This window comes from Protomyctophum parallelum (assembly GCF_964188405.1).
Source record: "Protomyctophum parallelum genome assembly, chromosome: 13".
In the NCBI taxonomy this organism is placed as follows: Eukaryota; Metazoa; Chordata; class Actinopteri; order Myctophiformes; family Myctophidae; genus Protomyctophum; species Protomyctophum parallelum.
Genome location: NC_139708.1, coordinates 46,180,158 through 46,193,116, shown reverse-complemented (window position 1 = coordinate 46,193,116; position 12,959 = coordinate 46,180,158). Strand labels below are relative to the sequence as shown.

At 42.3% G+C, this 12,959-nt stretch overlaps 1 protein-coding gene across 1 annotated transcript in view; it reads left to right on the top strand.

The window, feature by feature from the left end:
* Positions 1-12,959, top strand: part of tnrc18 (trinucleotide repeat containing 18) — a gene marked incomplete at its 5' end in the record, with an annotated part of 51,949 nt that overhangs the window by 12,145 nt on the left and 26,845 nt on the right. Inside the window, one exon of the mRNA XM_083779175.1 lies at positions 4,116-4,257. Coding sequence (XP_083635301.1) covers positions 4,116-4,257 — 142 coding nt within the window. The remainder of the gene's footprint in view (positions 1-4,115; positions 4,258-12,959) is intronic.

Here is a 12,959-nt window from a genome sequence, read left to right as displayed (position 1 = left end):
TCCTAGTATTGTCTTTATACGTATGGTTCTGGAGGTGGAAAGGACAGGCAGAATAAGACAGGGGTTTGTTCCTAGTATTGTCTTTATACGTATGGTCCTGGAGGTGGAAAGGACAGGCAGAATCAGACAGGGGTTTGTTCCTGAGTATTGTCTTTATACGTATGGTCCTGGAGGTGGAAAGGACAGGCAGAATCAGACAGGGGTTTGTTCCTAGTATTGTCTTAGTTTACGTATGGTTCTGGAGGTGGAAAGGACAGGCAGAATAAGACAGGGGTTTGTTCCTAGTATTGTCTTTATACGTATGGTTCTGGAGGTGGAAAGGACAGGCAGAATCAGACAGGGGTTTGTTCCTTAGTATTGTCTTTATACGTATGGTCCTGGAGGTGGAAAGGACAGGCAGAATAAGCCATTTTAGGATGGGAACCCCTTTTGGTGTTAGCATTATGTCATGCTTTAGCTATTGAAAAATAGCAGATCTACAAGCTCATAGCTTGTAGGTCTGCTATTTTTTTTTAATCGAAGAACAACTGACATAGAAACATAGCTTTTTCAGAAAACTGTCAGGATGTAGAAGACATTTTTAGAATCTGATCTCAGGTCAGAATGGGATAAGCCATTGGCCTCAGACTACAGCTGGTTTGGTCTATACGAGTGAAATAAATACTTTGCACTGTCTTTTTTTTAATGACCAAAATATACTACTACTATTACTACTAACGATGCTTCCTGGTAAACCTCGAGGTAATCTGTCTCATTCTTAACTCACTTAGATCGTCATTTTAAACTTTAGCGGTGGAAATATAGCAGATCTACACGTCACCGAGTGCCGCGCTATGAGCTTATAGATCTGCTGTTTTTGAAAGATAGTGAAAATGTGGCGCAGATCTTTGAATCTTTCACGGCAAACGTTTTTAAGTCATATCTTTGCTTCTGGGGGGGGGGCGTCCTTGGAGCAACATATTTTCAGATGGGGGCCAAATAACAGATAATTCTGTGTGTCGTTGACGTGAAATAGTTTTAGCACCACTGATATAGAAACGGGTTCTTTCCAAAAAACACTGTCATGATTTAGAATATTTTTTTTGTTGAGAATCTGGTCTCAGGGTCTTAACCCATTCTAGACGGGGGAACCCCATTTTGGTCTTTTAAGCACTATGTTACACTTTAGCTGTTGAAAAATAGCAGACCTACAAGCTCACAGGCTTGTAGATCTGCTATTTTTTTTAATCCTAAAAATGCTGGGCGCAAACGGCTTAACCCATTTTGGGGCGGAACCCCTATTGGTGTCAGCATCATGTCATGCTTTAGCTATTGAAAAATAGCAGATCTACAAGCTCATAGCGCGCCACCGAGTGGCGCGCTACGAGCTTGTAGGTCTGCTATTTTTGAAAAAGCGAAGAACCACTGACATAGAAACATAGCTTTTTCCAGAAAACTGTCAGGATCTAGAAGACGTTTTTTAGAATCTGATCTCGGGTCAAAATGGGTTTAACAAAATGTAAAGCGATGACATCACGTGGCAGCGAGCAGTACGTTCTGCTGCAGGCCCGTGTGGTACTGTATACATACTGTACATACTGTTAGTTTTTATAGGCGCTGTTGAATAATTTGTGTGCATTTTGGAATGGAGCTGGTGGTGTGTGTGTGTGTGTGTGTGTGTGTTTTCTATTGTGATGGAGTGCTACACATGCATCTATGTATGGAGGAAGAAACACTATATATGCCACCACCGCATGCAATGAATATTAGATGATACGTAACAACCTGTGAGACTCGGGGACAGAGAGAGGTGTGTGTGTGTGTGTGTGTGTGTGTGTGAGTGTGTGTGCGCGCGCTGGCGTTCATGTACAGTAGCTTTACCAGCTTTGGGCACGATAATATTGTGTTTATGCAGTATACTGTACAAACACGTAAATGAAAATCAGACACGGAAGCTGCAACACTGCTGCCGCACTCCCCACTCTGTCCATTTCCAATACTAGACCTGCCACCTACGGCCTACTGTACACTAGACCTGTACAGTATGTGCCCGGCCGTCTGTGTCCCTTTTGTGCCCAGCATACTGTACATGGAGGTCTCTGTATCTGTCTGCCTCCATACTGTATATGAATGAATGAATGAATTTTATTTGTATAGCACCTTTCCAAACGTATAGTTACCAAGTGCTTTACAGACGGGTTATAAAAACAGTAATCATAAAAACATCAAAACAACAAAACATCAAGACATCAGATATAATAAAGCATGAAGAAAATAACAGGTCAATAAAACAATAAAAAACTATATTTAGGAAAAACACTTGGCATACAGATGTGTTTTTAACCCATTCTGACCTGAGATCAGATTCTATAAACGTCTTCTACATCCTGACAGTTTTCTGATAAAGCTATGTTTCTACGTCAGTCGTTCTTCGATTTTTCAAAAATAGCAGACCTACAAGCTCGTATCGCGCCACTCGGTGGCGCGATACGAGCTTGTAGATCTGCTATTTTTAAATGGCTAAAGCACGACATGATGCTAACACCAAAATGGGTTCCCGTTCAGAATGGGTTTAAATGGGAGCTAGACCATGTAGAGCTTTAAAAGTAATTAATACAATCTTAAAATCAATATATATATGTATATGGAGGTCTCTGTATCTGTCTGTCTGCCTCCGTACTGTATATGGAGATCTCTGTATCTGTCTGTCTGCCTCCGTACTGTATATGGAGGTCTCTGTATCTGTCTGTCTGCCTCAGTACTGTATATGGAGATCTCTGTATCTGTCTGTCTGCCTCAGTACTGTATATGGAGGTCTCTGTATCTGTCTGTCTGCCTCAGTACTGTATATGGAGGTCTCTGTATCTGTCTGTCTGCCTCAGTACTGTATATGGAGATCTCTGTATCTGTCTGTCTGCCTCAGTACTGTATATGGAGGTCTCTGTATCTGTCTGTCTGCCTCAGTACTGTATATGGAGGTCTCTGTATCTGTCTGTCTGCCTCAGTACTGTATATGGAGATCTCTGTATCTGTCTGTCTGCCTCCGTACTGTATATGGAGGTCTCTGTATCTGTCTGTCTGCCTCCGTACTGTATATGGAGGTCTCTGTATCTGTCTGTCTGCCTCCGTACTGTATATGGAGGTCTCTGTATCTGTCTGTCTGCCTCTGTACTGTATATGGAGGTCTCTGTATCTGTCTGTCTGCCTCCGTACTGTATATGGAGATCTCTGTATCTGTCTGTCTGCCTCAGTACTGTATATGGAGGTCTCTGTATCTGTCTGTCTGCCTCAGTACTGTATATGGAGGTCTCTGTATCTGTCTGTCTGCCTCAGTACTGTATATGGAGGTCTCTGTATCTGTCTGTCTGCCTCCGTACTGTATATGGAGGTCTCTGTATCTGTCTGTCTGCCTCAGTACTGTATATGGAGGTCTCTGTATCTGTCTGTCTGCCTCAGTACTGTATATGGAGGTCTCTGTATCCTCGGCGCCTGAAGGCTGCAAACTGACTGTGAAAAGTGGACTGGTTAAGAAGTAATCAATTGGCAGGTGTGGGGTTGCCATGGCCAATCAATTGGCTGATTGGCTGAGGCTGGGGAAATTGCACAGGTGAGGGGCCTTGGCCTCATTAGGTCGGTCCACTAGCAGAGCCTGACCACAGAGCCTTTTGTGGTGGTTTCTGCACAACACCGCCCCCTGTGGCGGTGCAGTGGAAACGCGTGTGTCGAGTTTTGAAGTCGGTGGGGCAAACGGTTCTCCAGTTACGTGCATTACAACCGTACACACACACACACACACACACACACACACACACACACACACACAGAGAGAGAGATACAGAGACGTGGCGCGTTTATAGTTTATAGATAGACACAACGGATATATTTTAATGATTGCAAAAAATGATTCACGTCTTTTCAAAAAATAGCAGATCTACAAGCTCGCTAGTAGAGCGTGTAGATCTGCTATTTTTCAACACCTAAAGTATAAGCTGTTCAAAAACACCTAAAAGGGGTGCCAGAGTTCAGCTTTAACTGTGTGTGTGTGTGTGTGTGTGTGTGTGTGTGTGTGTGTGTGTGTGTGTGTGTGTGTGTGTGTGTGTGTGCGTGTGCGTGTGCGTGTGCGTGTGCGTCTCCAGCCGTCGCGCGGCGCAGTGAGTCGCCTGATGGAGAGCATGGCGGCGGACGAGGACTTTGAGCCCAATCAGGACAGCAGCTTCAGCGAGGACGAGCTCCTCCCCACGCGCAGCAACAGCCTATCAGAGAGGTCCTCCACACCTGGTCAGCACACACACACACACACACACACACACACACACACACACACACACACACACACAGTGTCTATCTTCAAACAGGTTAATCCATTCTGACCTGAGATCAGATTCTATAAATGTCTTCTACATCCTGACAGTTCTCTGAAAAAGCTATGTTTCTGTGTCAGTCGTTCTTCGGTTTTTCAAAAATAGCAGACCTACAAGCTCGTAGCGCGCCACTCGGTGGCGCGCTACGAGCTTGTAGATCTGCTATTTTTCAATAGCTAAAGCATAACATAATGCTACCACCAAAAGGGGTTCTCGCCCAAAATGGGTTAATGTGCATCCCCTGCTAGTTTATTGATTAACTCTGCTTAATAAACTATTACGTTACATATTGATTTAAAGCATTGACATCCTATGCAATGATCTACAGCTCCACACGGGGGGGCATTCAGAATGGCTATATAACCCAACTGTCTACTCTACGAAGATAAAGTCTGCCTGTGTTAATGTTAGAGTGTAATAATCCATATTTGACACTCTCAGATGTGGCCATTTCCCTGTGGAGCACTGACTGCACTTGTGACTGTTGTATAATGTACAGCAGTGGGTTCTGTTTGTTGTATAATGTTACAGCAGTGGGTTCTGTTTGTTGTATAATGTACAGCAGTGGGTTCTGTTTGTTGTATAATGTTACAGCAGTGGGTTCTGTTTGTTGTATAATGTTACAGCAGTGGGTTCTGTTTGTTGTATAATGTACAGCAGTGGGTTCTGTTTGTTGTATAATGTTACAGCAGTGGGTCCTGTTTGTTGTATAATGTACAGCAGTGGGTTCTGTTTGTTGTATAATGTTACAGCAGTGGGTTCTGTTTGTTGTATAATGTACAGCAGTGGGTTCTGTTTGTTGTATAATGTTACAGCAGTGGGTCCTGTTTGTTGTATAATGTACAGCAGTGGGTTCTGTTTGTTGTATAATGTTACAGCAGTGGGTTCTGTTTGTTGTATAATGTACAGCAGTGGGTTCTGTTTGTTGTATAATGTACAGCAGTGGGTTCTGTTTGTTGTATAATGTACAGCAGTGGGTTCTGTTTGTTGTATAATGTTACAGCAGTGGGTTCTGTTTGTTGTATAATGTTACAGCAGTGGGTTCTGTTTGTTGTATAATGTTACAGCAGTGGGTTCTGTTTGTTGTATAATGTTACAGCAGTGGGTTCTGTTTGTTGTATAATGTTACAGCAGTGGGTTCTGTTTGTTGTATAATGTTACAGCAGTGGGTTCTGTTTGTTGTATAATGTACAGCAGTGGGTTCTGTTTGTTGTATAATGTTACAGCAGTGGGTTCTGTTTGTTGTATAATGTACAGCAGTGGGTTCTGTTTGTTGTATAATGTTACAGCAGTGGGTTCTGTTTGTTGTATAATGTTACAGCAGTGGGTTCTGTTTGTTGTATAATGTACAGCAGTGGGTTCTGTTTGTTGTATAATGTTACAGCAGTGGGTTCTGTTTGTTGTATAATGTTACAGCAGTGGGTTCTGTTTGTTGTATAATGTTACAGCAGTGGGTTCTGTTTGTTGTATAATGTTACAGCAGTGGGTTCTGTTTGTTGTATAATGTTACAGCAGTGGGTTCTGTTTGTTGTATAATGTTACAGCAGTGGGTTCTGTTTGTTGTATAATGTTACAGCAGTGGGTTCTGTTTGTTGTATAATGTTACAGCAGTGGGTTCTGTTTGTTGTATAATGTACAGCAGTGGGTTCTGTTTGTTGTATAATGTTACAGCAGTGGGTTCTGTTTGTTGTATAATGTTACAGCAGTGGGTTCTGTTTGTTGTATAATGTTACAGCAGTGGGTTCTGTTTGTTGTATAATGTTACAGCAGTGGGTTCTGTTTGTTGTATAATGTACAGCAGTGGGTTCTGTTTGTTGTATAATGTACAGCAGTGGGTTCTGTTTGTTGTATAATGTACAGCAGTGGGTTCTGTTTGTTGTATAATGTACAGCAGTGGGTTCTGTTTGTTGTATAATGTACAGCAGTGGGTTCTGTTTGTTGTATAATGTTACAGCAGTGGGTTCTGTTTGTTGTATAATGTACAGCAGTGGGTTCTGTTTGTTGTATAATGTTACAGCAGTGGGTTCTGTTTGTTGTATAATGTTACAGCAGTGGGTTCTGTTTGTTGTATAATGTACAGCAGTGGGTTCTGTTTGTTGTATAATGTACAGCAGTGGGTTCTGTTTGTTGTATAATGTTACAGCAGTGGGTTCTGTTTGTTGTATAATGTTACAGCAGTGGGTTCTGTTTGTTGTATAATGTTACAGCAGTGGGTTCTGTTTGTTGTATAATGTTACAGCAGTGGGTTCTGTTTGTTGTATAATGTACAGCAGTGGGTTCTGTTTGTTGTATAATGTTACAGCAGTGGGTTCTGTTTGTTGTATAATGTACAGCAGTGGGTTCTGTTTGTTGTATAATGTACAGCAGTGGGTTCTGTTTGTTGTATAATGTTACAGCAGTGGGTTCTGTTTGTTGTATAATGTTACAGCAGTGGGTTCTGTTTGTTGTATAATGTTACAGCAGTGGGTTCTGTTTGTTGTATAATGTACAGCAGTGGGTTCTGTTTGTTGTATAATGTTACAGCAGTGGGTTCTGTTTGTTGTATAATGTACAGCAGTGGGTTCTGTTTGTTGTATAATGTTACAGCAGTGGGTTCTGTTTGTTGTATAATGTTACAGCAGTGGGTTCTGTTTGTTGTATAATGTTACAGCAGTGGGTTCTGTTTGTTGTATAATGTTACAGCAGTGGGTTCTGTTTGTTGTGTAATGTTACAGCAGTGGGTTCTGTTTGTTGTATAATGTTACAGCAGTGGGTTCTGTTTGTTGTATAATGTTACAGCAGTGGGTTCTGTTTGTTGTATAATGTTACAGCAGTGGGTTCTGTTTGTTGTATAATGTTACAGCAGTGGGTTCTGTTTGTTGTATAATGTACAGCAGTGGGTTCTGTTTGTTGTATAATGTTACAGCAGTGGGTTCTGTTTGTTGTATAATGTTACAGCAGTGGGTTCTGTTTGTTGTATAATGTTACAGCAGTGGGTTCTGTTTGTTGTATAATGTACAGCAGTGGGTTCTGTTTGTTGTATAATGTTACAGCAGTGGGTTCTGTTTGTTGTATAATGTTACAGCAGTGGGTTCTGTTTGTTGTATAATGTTACAGCAGTGGGTTCTGTTTGTTGTATAATGTTACAGCAGTGGGTTCTGTTTGTTGTATAATGTTACAGCAGTGGGTTCTGTTTGTTGTGTAATGTACAGCAGTGGGTTCTGTTTGTTGTATAATGTACAGCAGTGGGTTCTGTTTGTTGTATAATGTTACAGCAGTGGGTTCTGTTTGTTGTGTAATGTACAGCAGTGGGTTCTGTTTGTTGTATAATGTTACAGCAGTGGGTTCTGTTTGTTGTATAATGTTACAGCAGTGGGTTCTGTTTGTTGTATAATGTTACAGCAGTGGGTTCTGTTTGTTGTATAATGTTACAGCAGTGGGTTCTGTTTGTTGTATAATGTTACAGCAGTGGGTTCTGTTTGTTGTATAATGTAAAGCAGTGGGTTCTGTTTGTTGTATAATGTTACAGCAGTGGGTTCTGTTTGTTGTATAATGTTACAGCAGTGGGTTCTGTTTGTTGTATAATGTTACAGCAGTGGGTTCTGTTTGTTGTATAATGTTACAGCAGTGGGTTCTGTTTGTTGTATAATGTACAGCAGTGGGTTCTGTTTGTTGTATAATGTACAGCAGTGGGTTCTGTTTGTTGTGTAATGTTACAGCAGTGGGTTCTGTTTGTTGTATAATGTTACAGCAGTGGGTTCTGTTTGTTGTATAATGTACAGCAGTGGGTTCTGTTTGTTGTATAATGTACAGCAGTGGGTTCTGTTTGTTGTATAATGTTACAGCAGTGGGTTCTGTTTGTTGTATAATGTTACAGCAGTGGGTTCTGTTTGTTGTATAATGTACAGCAGTGGGTTCTGTTTGTTGTATAATGTTACAGCAGTGGGTTCTGTTTGTTGTATAATGTTACAGCAGTGGGTTCTGTTTGTTGTATAATGTACAGCAGTGGGTTCTGTTTGTTGTATAATGTTACAGCAGTGGGTTCTGTTTGTTGTATAATGTACAGCAGTGGGTTCTGTTTGTTGTATAATGTACAGCAGTGGGTTCTGTTTGTTGTATAATGTACAGCAGTGGGTTCTGTTTGTTGTATAATGTACAGCAGTGGGTTCTGTTTGTTGTATAATGTTACAGCAGTGGGTTCTGTTTGTTGTGTAATGTTACAGCAGTGGGTTCTGTTTGTTGTATAATGTACAGCAGTGGGTTCTGTTTGTTGTATAATGTACAGCAGTGGGTTCTGTTTGTTGTATAATGTACAGCAGTGGGTTCTGTTTGTTGTATAATGTTACAGCAGTGGGTTCTGTTTGTTGTATAATGTTACAGCAGTGGGTTCTGTTTGTTGTATAATGTTACAGCAGTGGGTTCTGTTTGTTGTATAATGTTACAGCAGTGGGTTCTGTTTGTTGTATAATGTTACAGCAGTGGGTTCTGTTTGTTGTATAATGTTACAGCAGTGGGTTCTGTTTGTTGTATAATGTTACAGCAGTGGGTTCTGTTTGTTGTATAATGTTACAGCAGTGGGTTCTGTTTGTTGTATAATGTTACAGCAGTGGGTTCTGTTTGTTGTATAATGTTACAGCAGTGGGTTCTGTTTGTTGTATAATGTTACAGCAGTGGGTTCTGTTTGTTGTATAATGTACAGCAGTGGGTTCTGTTTGTTGTATAATGTACAGCAGTGGGTTCTGTTTGTTGTATAATGTACAGCAGTGGGTTCTGTTTGTTGTATAATGTTACAGCAGTGGGTTCTGTTTGTTGTATAATGTTACAGCAGTGGGTTCTGTTTGTTGTATAATGTTACAGCAGTGGGTTCTGTTTGTTGTATAATGTTACAGCAGTGGGTTCTGTTTGTTGTATAATGTTACAGCAGTGGGTTCTGTTTGTTGTATAATGTTACAGCAGTGGGTTCTCAAACCCTTTTGAAGCCTGTGACCCAAAACAGAAAATAGACAAAATTCTAAAACTAGTGAAAATTGCCGATCTACGAGTGTTGTATATTAGAAATGGCATATAGACACCATTCTAAGCTATTGTTGTATATTAGAAATGGCATATAGACACCAGTCTAAGCTATACTAATTAAACCAAACCAGAGAAGAATGGAGTTCTCTAAAACTACCAGGCAGAGTAGTGGAAATAAACAGGCATCAGAGTATATCGGATGAGAAAGGCAGGCAGAGAGAGAGAGAGAAAGTGTTGAATTGACCATTTATTGAAACAAAGACGGAGAGAGCTTGGCCGTGGACCCTGAGCCAGGCGCTCAGGACCCGTGTTCTGACCGCAGGACGCGGCCCGTCAAGACCAGTGAATCATTGCAGTTACAGTGACAGTATATGCTTTTTGTGTCAAACAGAGTTGAATCGTAGGTGGAGTCACAGATCAACATATGGCACGGAGAAACAGGAGATAGCATGCAGAGTGCAGAGCATCTTATCTGCTGTCTCCACTGCAGGACGATAAAGACTCGTTGGTTTACACCTTACAGGAGCCTCAAAGGGACTTTGAACAACGGGGGTCTAGGGACTTTGAACGGCGGGGGTCTAGGGACTTTGAACAACGGCGGTCCTGCTTGAGAACTCCTGAGCTGCTGCTAGACCAGACATGCATTCTCACCCACTAACCATTGAATAAGCACAGGGACCCAAATGCAGTTGAACATTATTATTGGCATAGCCTATAATTATTATGAATGTTGTGAAGATATGGATTTTGCGAGACCACAATTCCCCCCCCCCCCCGTATGATGCATACGGAATGCATCATAAAAAAGATACAATCCATATTTTCATAACTAGTGTGTATATATATATATATATATATGTATATACCCCCCTTGACCCAATTAAGCCTACTAAACACAAAGCATTGACACCAAAAGTGACACATTACAAAAAGTTCCCAAAATCGTTACAACTGGTTTCAGATTACGTCTAGTCGCCTTCAAATGATTCTGTCTTGCATCCCAATGCACACCTTGCATTACTTTTTAACACATTAAGACACTTCGCTGTCTGTAACTTCAAATCACCTTTAAAACGAATTACACTTAACCTTACATGATCAATGATAATAATGACTACACATACTGACATTAAAACACAACACAACTTTGTCACTTTTCAACCCCTTTGTTTCACTTTAAAACACCCACTTTTATGGAATAATTATTGACCTTCAATCTTAATTACTAAACTCCCAGTTTAATATGATATTAAGATTAAAACATAGCCGATGACATTCATTTTCCCAATTAAGTTCTTTCGGACGTGTTTGATAATTCACTTATATTTTAAAACTAAACTTTACAAGGCTTGCTACTTCTCTCACCTTAAAAGGCCATAGTTTTCTCCATAATAACGAAAAAATCTTGCATGTCATGGCAACTGTTAAAACAAAGTTTTACTCGAAAAAATAATAATTAGCATCATTAATACAAGACGAATTACCACTGACGCGTAGTGAGAGGGGCCAAACGGGATCTCTTTCGCCTAACACATCAATTATTTCAAACAAGCTCAAATTATTTAATCATTTTCACATTTCCCCATATAGGCTCTATTTCTTTCAATCAACGTTTTAACAAATTTAATTTCGACAGAGACATATTATACATCAACATATATGTGTATGCTGAATAGACTTACATTAGACACACTTTTTGAAAACGAAATGGAGACTTTTAATCTGATATTAAAACCCATTTTGGGGCGGGAACCCCTTTTGGTGTTAGCATTATGTTATGCTTTAGCTATTGAAAAATAGCAGATCTACAAGCTCATAGCGCGCCACCGAGTGGCGCGCTACGAGCTTGTAGGTCTGCTATTTTTGAAAATTCGAAGAAGCACTGACATAGAAACATAGCTTTTTCAGAAAACTGTCAGGATGTAGAAGACATTTTTAGAATCTGATCTCAGGTCAGAATGGGTTAAATGTAGAACTTGTGAATGTTGCTCTTCCAGAGTCTCTCACCTCCATGTCCGTTTCAGCCATGTTTCAGCCATGTGTGGGTCAAACAGCCTGACCCATGTGTGGGTCAAACAGGCTCACCCATGTGTGGGTCAAACAGGCTGACCCATGTGTGGGTCAAACAGGCTGACCCATGTGTGGGTCAAACAGGCTGACCCATGTGTGGGTCAAACAGGCTGACCCATGTGTGGGTCAAACAGGCTGACCCATGTGTGGGTCAAACAGGCTGCATACGTGAACGTTGCAGTACTCGAGCGCACCACACGTCGCTGCTTTGTTTCCAAGCCGTCCTCCCTCCATTCTGAACAGAACCCATTCTCCCCCCCCCCCTTTCCAGACATGTATATGAATATGTAATATCATATCATATATGACTGGAAAGAGAAAAAAAACTAATGCTGTTCAGCTACAGGCCTGGTCGAAACACAGTGACGTGACGCAAAACCAGCTTGCAGATCAGATCTGTCGTATTGTATTGAACGAATGAATGAAGCCGATATCTCGCCGTCGAGTCGAGGTGAGCTGAGCTCTCCTCCCGGCGCTGGGGCCGTGATGTGATGTGATGAACGCTCTCGGGTCGCTGCTCGGGTCGTGTAGAACCGCCTCCTGGGGGCGGAGACTCCGTCGGAGGCCCTCTGCTCTCCGCCGAGATGTGGAGAGGTGCAGGTCGCCCGTCGACGCGCTGTCGTGGTCCGTTGACGAACTCGGAGGTGATGCGTCGCGTCGCAGAGGTGATGCGTCGCGTCGCAGAGTTGATGCTAGCAGAGGTGATGCGTCGCATCGCAGAGGTGATGCTAGCAGAGGTGATGCGTCGCGTCGCAGAGGTGATGCTAGCAGAGGTGATGCGTCGCGTCGCAGAGGTGATGCTAGCAGAGGTGATGCGTCGCGTAGCAGAGGTGATGCTAGCAGAGGTGATGCTAGCAGAGGTGATGCGTCGCGTCGCAGAGGTGATGCTAGCAGAGGTGATGCGTCGCATCGCAGAGGGCTGCTCCACTCCGCGGCGTCCGCGCATCGCCGTCGTCCTCGCTGAAGAGAAGATCACTCACTGTCCTCGCGATGTAGACTAAACGTCGGTCGCCGAAAAATCTGCCTGATGTCTAAAAAGCCTGCTGGTTCTCTCCTATCTGGCGCAAAAAGTCACCATGAAGGCCGGATTTCGAAGCATCACTATATGTTGTATATTAGAAATGGCATATAGACACCATTCTAAGACACTAACTAAACCAAACCAGAGAAGAATGGAGTTGTCGACAACTACCAGGCAGAGTAGTGAGAAAACAGACATCAGGTCTACAACTACCAGGCAGAGTAGTGAGAAAACAGACATCAGAAAAGGCAAGGCGGAGAGAGATTTCCTCGGAGCGTTGAATTCATTGAAACAAAGACGGAGAGAGCTTGGCCGTGGACCCTGAGCCAGGCGCTCAGGACCCGTGTTCTGACCGCAGGACGCGGCCCGTCAAGACGAGTGAATCATTGCAGTTACAATGACAGTATATGCTTTTTTGTGTCAAACAGAGTTGAATCGTAGGTGGAGTCACAGATCAACATATGGCACGGAGAAACAGGAGATAGCATGCAGAGTGCAGACCATCTTATCTGCTGTCTCCACTGCAGGACGAT